Source organism: Poromitra crassiceps, assembly GCF_964638095.1.
Source record: "Poromitra crassiceps genome assembly, chromosome: 5".
Taxonomy (NCBI): domain Eukaryota; kingdom Metazoa; phylum Chordata; class Actinopteri; order Beryciformes; family Melamphaidae; genus Poromitra; species Poromitra crassiceps.
This window is the reverse complement of record NC_139642.1, coordinates 11,856,538-11,864,936: the sequence shown is the minus strand read 5'-3', so window position 1 is coordinate 11,864,936 and position 8,399 is coordinate 11,856,538. Positions and strand designations below refer to the sequence as shown.

Sequence of the window (8,399 nt, the reverse complement as noted above, 5' to 3'; positions counted from 1 at the left end):
ATGTTAGTGCCAGGTGTAAACTGCCTCTAAGAAAAGGCATGTTAGTGCCAGGTGTAAACGGCCTCTAAGAAAACACATGCTAGTGCCAGGTGTAAACTGCCTCTAAGAAAAGGCATGTTAGTGCCAGGTGTAAACGGCCTCTAAGAAAACACATGTTAGTGCCAGGTGTAAACTGCCTCTAAGAAAAGGCATGTTAGTGCCAGGTGTAAACGGCCTCTAAGAAAACACATGTTAGTGCCAGGTGTAAACTGCCTCTAAGAAAAGGCATGTTAGTGCCAGGTGTAAACGGCCTCTAAGAAAACACATGTTAGTGCCAGGTGTAAACTGCCTCTAAGAAAAGGCATGTTAGTGCCAGGTGTAAACGGCCTCTAAGAAAACACATGTTAGTGCCAGGTGTAAACTGCCTCTAAGAAAAGGCATGTTAGTGCCAGGTGTAAACGGCCTCTAAGAAAACACATGTTAGTGCCAGGTGTAAACTGCCTCTAAGAAAAGGCATGTTAGTGCCAGGTGTAAACGGCCTCTAAGAAAACACATGTTGGTGCCAGGTGTAAACGGCCTCTAAGAAAACACATGTTAGTGCCAGGTGTAAACTGCCTCTAAGAAAACACATGTTAGTGCCAGGTGTAAACTGCCTCTAAGAAAACACATGTTAGTGCCAGGTGTAAACTGCCTCTAAGAAAACACATGTTAGTGCCAGGTGTAAACGGCCTCTAAGAAAAGGCATGTTAGTGCCAGGTGTAAACTCCCTCTAAGAAAAGGCATGTTAGTGCCAGGTGTAAACTGCCTCTAAGAAAACACATGTTAGTGCCAGGTGTAAACTGCCTCTAAGAAAACACATGTTAGTGCCAGGTGTAAACTGCCTCTAAGAAAACACATGTTAGTGCCAGGTGTAAACTGCCTCTAAGAAAACACATGTTAGTGCCAGGTGTAAACTGCCTCTAAGAAAACACATGTTAGTGCCAGGTGTAAACTGCCTCTAAGAAAACACATGTTAGTGCCAGGTGTAAACTGCCTCTAAGAAAAGGCATGTTAGTGCCAGGTGTAAACGGCCTCTAAGAAAAGGCATGTTAGTGCCAGGTGTAAACTGCCTCTAAGAAAAGGCATGTTAGTGCCAGGTGTAAACTGCCTCTAAGAAAACACATGTTAGTGCCAGGTGTAAACTGCCTCTAAGAAAACACATGTTAGTGCCAGGTGTAAACTGCCTCTAAGAAAACACATGTTAGTGCCAGGTGTAAACTGCCTCTAAGAAAAGGCATGTTAGTGCCAGGTGTAAACGGCCTCTAAGAAAACACATGCTAGTGCCAGGTGTAAACAGCCTCTAAGAAAACACATGCTAGTGCCAGGTGTAAACGGCCTCTAAGAAAATGCATGTTAGTGCCAGGTGTAAACGGCCTCTAAGAAAACACATGTTAGTGCCAGGTGTAAACGGCCTCTAAGAAAAGGCATGTTAGTGCCAGGTGTAAACTGCCTCTAAGAAAACACATGTTAGTGCCAGGTGTAAACGGCCTCTAAGAAAAGGCATGTTAGTGCCAGGTGTAAACGGCCTCTAAGAAAAGGCATGTTAGTGCCAGGTGTAAACGGCCTCTAAGAAAACACATGTTAGTGCCAGGTGTAAACTGCCTCTAAGAAAACACATGCTAGTGCCAGGTGTAAACTGCCTCTAAGAAAACACATGTTAGTGCCAGGTGTAAACTGCCTCTAAGAAAACACATGTTAGTGCCAGGTGTAAACGGCCTCTAAGAAAACACATGTTAGTGCCAGGTGTAAACTGCCTCTAAGAAAACACATGTTAGTGCCAGGTGTAAACTGCCTCTAAGAAAACACATGTTAGTGCCAGGTGTAAACTGCCTCTAAGAAAACACATGTTAGTGCCAGGTGTAAACTGCCTCTAAGAAAACACATGTTAGTGCCAGGTGTAAACTGCCTCTAAGAAAACACATGTTAGTGCCAGGTGTAAACTGCCTCTAAGAAAACACATGTTAGTGCCAGGTGTAAACTGCCTCTAAGAAAAGGCATGTTAGTGCCAGGTGTAAACGGCCTCTAAGAAAAGGCATGTTAGTACCAGGTGTAAACTGCCTCTAAGAAAAGGCATGTTAGTGCCAGGTGTAAACTGCCTCTAAGAAAACACATGTTAGTGCCATGTGTAAACTGCCTCTAAGAAAACACATGTTAGTGCCAGGTGTAAACTGCCTCTAAGAAAACACATGTTAGTGCCAGGTGTAAACTGCCTCTAAGAAAAGGCATGTTAGTGCCAGGTGTAAACGGCCTCTAAGAAAACACATGCTAGTGCCAGGTGTAAACAGCCTCTAAGAAAACACATGCTAGTGCCAGGTGTAAACGGCCTCTAAGAAAAGGCATGTTAGTGCCAGGTGTAAACGGCCTCTAAGAAAACACATGTTAGTGCCAGGTGTAAACGGCCTCTAAGAAAAGGCATGTTAGTGCCAGGTGTAAACTGCCTCTAAGAAAACACATGTTAGTGCCAGGTGTAAACGGCCTCTAAGAAAAGGCATGTTAGTGCCAGGTGTAAACGGCCTCTAAGAAAAGGCATGTTAGTGCCAGGTGTAAACGGCCTCTAAGAAAACACATGTTAGTGCCAGGTGTAAACTGCCTCTAAGAAAACACATGCTAGTGCCAGGTGTAAACTGCCTCTAAGAAAACACATGCTAGTGCCAGGTGTAAACGGCCTCTAAGAAAAGGCATGTTAGTGCCAGGTGTAAACGGCCTCTAAGAAAAGGCATGTTAGTGCCAGGTGTAAACGGCCTCTAAGAAAACACATGTTAGTGCCAGGTGTAAACTGCCTCTAAGAAAACACATGCTAGTGCCAGGTGTAAACTGCCTCTAAGAAAACACATGCTAGTGCCAGGTGTAAACGGCCTCTAAGAAAAGGCATGTTAGTGCCAGTTGTAAACGGCCTCTAAGAAAAGGCATGTTAGTGCCAGGTGTAAACGGCCTCTAAGAAAACACATGTTAGTGCCAGGTGTAAACTGCCTCTAAGAAAACACATGTTAGTGCCAGGTGTAAACAGCCTCTAAGAAAACACATGTTAGTGCCAGGTGTAAACTGCCTCTAAGAAAACACATGTTAGTGCCAGGTGTAAACTGCCTCTAAGAAAACACATGTTAGTGCCAGGTGTAAACAGCCTCTAAGAAAACACATGTTAGTGCCAGGTGTAAACTGCCTCTAAGAAAACACATGTTAGTGCCAGGTGTAAACAGCCTCTAAGAAAACACATGTTAGTGCCAGGTGTAAACAGCCTCTAAGAAAACACATGTTAGTGCCAGGTGTAAACTGCCTCTAAGAAAACACATGTTAGTGCCAGGTGTAAACTGCCTCTAAGAAAACACATGTTAGTGCCAGGTGTAAACTGCCTCTAAGAAAACACATGATAGTGCCAGGTGTAAACTGCCTCTAAGAAAACACATGTTAGTGCCAGGTGTAAACTGCCTCTAAGAAAACACATGTTAGTGGCAGGTCAGGTGTAACACACACAAACCCATAAAAGCATTTATGAGACAGTCCTGAATGTCAGTGTGGACATACGGCAACAAGGCTTAGAGGACAACTGGTGCTCATAGGAGAATGTCACAGCAATCACAGCTTTTATAATGTCGGCGGGAGCCTGCGTCCTTTCTGTTGCCAAATAGTAGATTGTTTTTTTTCCCTTGTTTGGGCCGAGAATCTCTTGTCAGGAAGTGCATTCCGTCTCTGATTTGAACTTTAAGGTGTATTTATTATTCCATTAGGAGGAAAGCAAAAAGCCAAATGGACAATTTTCCTCTTGCATTATTGATAACGCGTTGGCATTATGTGAGCAGACGCAGTCTAACGGACGACTTGACCGCACAGCTACTCTGCTGCTAGTGACCGCATGCCAACAGCATCTGCAAGGGCCCTTATCTCTGTTGCAATGTGGAGTGTGTGTGTGTGTGTGTGTGTGTGTGTGTGTGTGCGTGCGTGCGTGCGTGCGTGTGTGTGTGTGTGTGTGTGTGTGTGTGTGTGTGCGTGCGTCCGTGCGTGTGTGTGTGTGTGTGCGTGTGTGTGTGTGAATAAGTGAGGGGGGGTCTCCACGTCTTATCAGTTTGTCCGTTATATTCTTGGCTGCAGCGGTTGGGCAAACTGCCTTGTATGGAGAAAGGAAGAGGTGCTCTTGGGCCCTGTGGCGCTGTGTGTCCCACTGACCCACAATGCGTCTGGGACCGTATAAAGGAACTGCAGAGTGTGAGGAGGTCAGGAGCTTTGTGTGACCCACTTCTCTGAGCGTATAGAGTCAGTATTTACACTGAGGAGGCTTCAGGGAAACCGTGTTGGAAAAAGAAAAAGAAAAAAGATTTTTTCGAGGGGGAGGGAGGGAGCTATCCGGTGTTAAGAGAGCTAGTGTTTTCAAACTGTGTATGTGATACGGTGTACCCTCCGCTATGTCGTCTCTGACTTCCTCCAGCTGCAGATCCTCCTCTTCCTCGTCGTACCGCTCGTCGGCCCGCTACAGCACCTCCAGCTCGTACCGCTCGGAGGGCTCCTCCGGCGGCGGGAGGTCGTCGTCCGACTCTCTGGACCCCCTGTTTGAGCCCTTTCTGGACCCGGCCGATCCCCACGGCCTGTTCGGAGAGGAGGGTCCCGGGGGGCCGCCGCTCTGCCTGGCCCCCTTCCCCCGACACGGCAGAGCCTCCTACGGACACAGCGGTAAGTCAAGTGGAGCACACAGGAGAGAGAGTGATAATAACCGTGATAGATAGAACCTGATTTAGTGCCGATTCGCTCTTTAAACCCGTAATATGCGACTTGCTGCCTTGAGGCTTTCCAGTCGCTCCCTCCTCCGCCTCAGCGGGTCAAGTTCCCGCCCCCAACATTTGTCACTCATATCGATGAGCTGTCCGCCTCGAAGCAGCGTCTACTGTGACCTGAGGCTCAGCTAAGCTGCATCTGCAGAGTCTCCACGGGCGACGAAGCAGACGCAGAACACAGACAATCTGCAAGAACAACAACACAGCTGTTCACAATGTTTTGGAGCAGGTCTTGTTTGTTGCACATTTAGCTTCTTATTTTCTTTCTGCTTTCCTCCATTTGTTGTTGTTTCTTTGACGTCCCTGCTCTGTGGCTGCTAGACTCGCAGTCAAATTGAAAGGCCATAACTGCTACACCATTGGTCCAATGTTGGTGATTTATCTATTCAGGTAGATGGTTAACTGGGTTATACTTTCCCCACCCGCATTCACCTATGTAGTTTTGGGATTTGAACTGGTGACCGTAACAGTCACGGTCTGTTTCTCCATCTCCAGCTTCACCACTGTACCAGAGATTTTCTTCTGCAATTTATTTTCCCATCGACATTTCGTAAAATGAAACATTTCGTTATAAAAAAGAGTTTTACTGGGTCAAACCAAACGGTTCAGCTATATTTAGAATCGGGAGAGACGATAGAACATTTCACACGGACCAAAACTTAAAAAAACAAACATAGAAAAAATATTTTCTTTAAACCTGCATTTTTTTTAACGTTTTGGTCCGAGTGAAATGTTATGCGATCTCTCCTGTTTCTAAATATATCTGTACCGTTTGGTTTGAACAAGTAAAAACTCTTTTTATACGCATTTTACGAAATGTCTATGGGAAAATAAATGGCGGATGAAAATCTCTGGTACAGTGCTGAAGCAGGAAGTGACGTTCCACTTTGGCTCTCTATTTTACCTCATTACCAATGAAGATCAATAAGGTTTCCATCAGGGCTGCGAGGCAGAGAAGCAGGCAGCACACAGGATCAGCAGTTTAGATGATGAAGGAGCAGAGAGGCTGATGGCAGGAACGACTGATGGTCCGTCCTGAAAGTGCAGCAGAAAAGCCCCACTGATCATTCACACTACAGCAGGTTAGTTAACAGAAGTGAAGAAAAAGACCCGCGGCTCAGTAGAAAGTGGTAATTAAACAGAGATCTCCTCAGAAAACAGTCCTTATGGTCCAGACAGTGTCTAGTGGGCCACATAAAGCACTACAGTAGCAAGGTGGCTCTAAAACGCACCAAAGTAAGACACACATCCATAAAGGGCTTTAATGTGTAGCATTTAGGGGAGACTGGGACGTCTGACGCTCCATAAAACGGCTAACGGTCGGTGGCACTAAAAGGATGGATTGGTAACCGGTGTGATGCTACTGGCAGAACAAAACATCATCCATCATTTGGTTCTAACTGGAACATTTCCATTTCTGTATTCCAGCACTGTGTTAAAGTGTAGTAGAGTAACGGCTGATAATTGAGCAACTTTTGAAAGAATGTCCCAACTAATGGAGAAGGAGAGACTGTTTGGCTCCTGTGTATGTATATGTATGTATATGTATATGTATACACATACACATACATATACATATACATATACATATATGTATATGTACATGTATATGTCTCTTTCTCCAGACTAGCAGTAAAAAAAAAAAAAAGTTTACAACCCAAAGAGAGGCTTCGATCTGTCATGGCTGTTAATCTTTATATAACAATAAAGTCCACTTGAGATTCAGAATCTGACCTGACCAATACATTCCCCCCCATTTTTCTTCTTCTTCTTCTTCTTCTTCTTTTATGTCAGTATGCTCTTAACGCTTAAGCACACCTTCATAACGCTGTAAATCATATTTCTCATACTTCTCATTCATACAATTTTACTTAATATGTTTCTCAAAATGTGGGAATTGTTCATTACATTATTTGCTATATTATTTATATTGTTATTTGCTGTATCCTCTTACTAACCTACTTTCCACACAAATTAAATGTGGATCTCATTTCATTGTATAAAATATGATGAAAGTATTATATATATGTATTTCACAAACAATGCTCATGTATCTGTTCCTCATGTGATCATGATGTTGCTGCTCTGGAGGTGTTCTTCTCACCACACCCCTGGTGACCGTGCTGCTGTTCCCCTGCAGGGCCTGTAGGTGGCACTGTGCCGGGCCGTCCGAGCGGGACGGGGGCGGTGCGCTCGCTGGGGGACAGCTACTACATGTCGGCTGACGTCCGCCAGTTCGACCCGCACGACGTGGTGGTGATGGCCTACAACCACCACGTCGTCATTCACGCTGAGAAGTGTGTGTGTGTGTGTGTGTGTGTGTGTGTGTGTGTGTGTGTGTGTGTGTGTGTGTGTAGCCTATAATCTGTGCATAAAGGTGTGTCAGTGATAATTACCGTTGTCTGTCTTGCTTCGCAAAGGTGTGATTGCGTATTAGAGCTGCAACACTTAGTCGATTAATTGATCTATTTCACAGCAGCCATCTGTGTCTAAAAGGCTGGGTAAACACAGGTGCAACCAAAACATTAATGAGGGTTTCCAACTTCCAATCCATTTAGGTGTTACCATGCTGGGGCCCTAATGTTTCGGTTGCACCTCCAGCTGAGATCTTCACCGTAGCCAGAGGCTGCAGCAGCTGGGAGGAGAAGTGAGGCTGCTGCACCACCTGGCTAGGTTGAAGATTTCAGCTAAAAACAGGGTGTCAATGACATCTTTTCAAGTCAACTTGGCATCTCAGTCTTGTGGAGACATAATAGGCTGTGTTCCAATTGGCTAGTAGTTCCCTGTGAAGTGGACTGCACAGGGTATTCAGCCATATTACTTCACATGGCTGAATACCCTGTGCAGTCCACTTCGAAGGGGAACTACTAGCAGCCTGACTATGCCAGGTGAGCAGTAATATCCCGAAAAAAAAGTAGCCGAAATATCCCTTTAATATGGCAAGTAGCCTAACTATTGGAAAGCTCACTCCATCTATAATCTTGTCTCACTCCCCCACAGACAACCTACTTATTCGCCGTTAATGGAAACGCTCCTGATTTAAATATTAAGATTGTCAACTTTTCAAAGGTTTGCTTTGAATTTGCACAAAACCTGAATGGAAACGTAACTTCTGACTTCTCTCTTACCCTCCCCCGGCCCCCCTCTCCACATCCTTTGCTTCTTTCAAGATGTTCTTCTGTAACTCCGTCCTTTCTAATGGTCTCTCTCTGTCCTCCAGGTGCTGGATGATGGCAGCGTCAGCAACACCTTCACACATAAGTCCCTGTTCCCAGAGGACATGGACCCCCTGTCGGTCAGTGGGACCCTCAACCCCGACGGCCTCCTGGTGGTCAGCGTGCGCCGGGCCCCCACACCGGGTGGGCTGGAGTCCTTGGGTGCCCCCGCCTACTCTACTGAAGCTCACCATTGACCTCTGGCCTTTCAGCTCTTCTCTTTGTCTTTCATTGTTCCGTTTTTTCTATGTTGTGTTTTAAGTTTTAAGTAGGGTTTGTATTGGCCAGCCAATGTCGCCTACTTCTGATGTGCTTTTTATACATTATTATTATTATGTGTGATTATATGCAATATGTTTATCATTTATTATTCTGCGGTCTCCATGATGGTCTAAATGCAGAT

The 8,399-nt window shown here is 45.3% G+C and overlaps 1 protein-coding gene across 1 annotated transcript; it reads left to right on the top strand.

Annotated features, from left to right (window-relative positions):
- Positions 1-4,415: 4,415 nt before the first annotated feature.
- Positions 4,416-8,193, top strand: LOC310776306 (uncharacterized protein; the record flags this gene model as incomplete). Its single annotated transcript, XM_083636509.1, has 3 exons — positions 4,416-4,680; positions 6,922-7,079; positions 8,002-8,193. The coding sequence occupies 3 exons, from the start codon at positions 4,416-4,418 to the stop codon at positions 8,191-8,193; spliced, it is 615 nt and encodes a 204-aa protein (XP_083492635.1).
- Between the last annotated feature and the right edge of the window lie 206 nt (positions 8,194-8,399).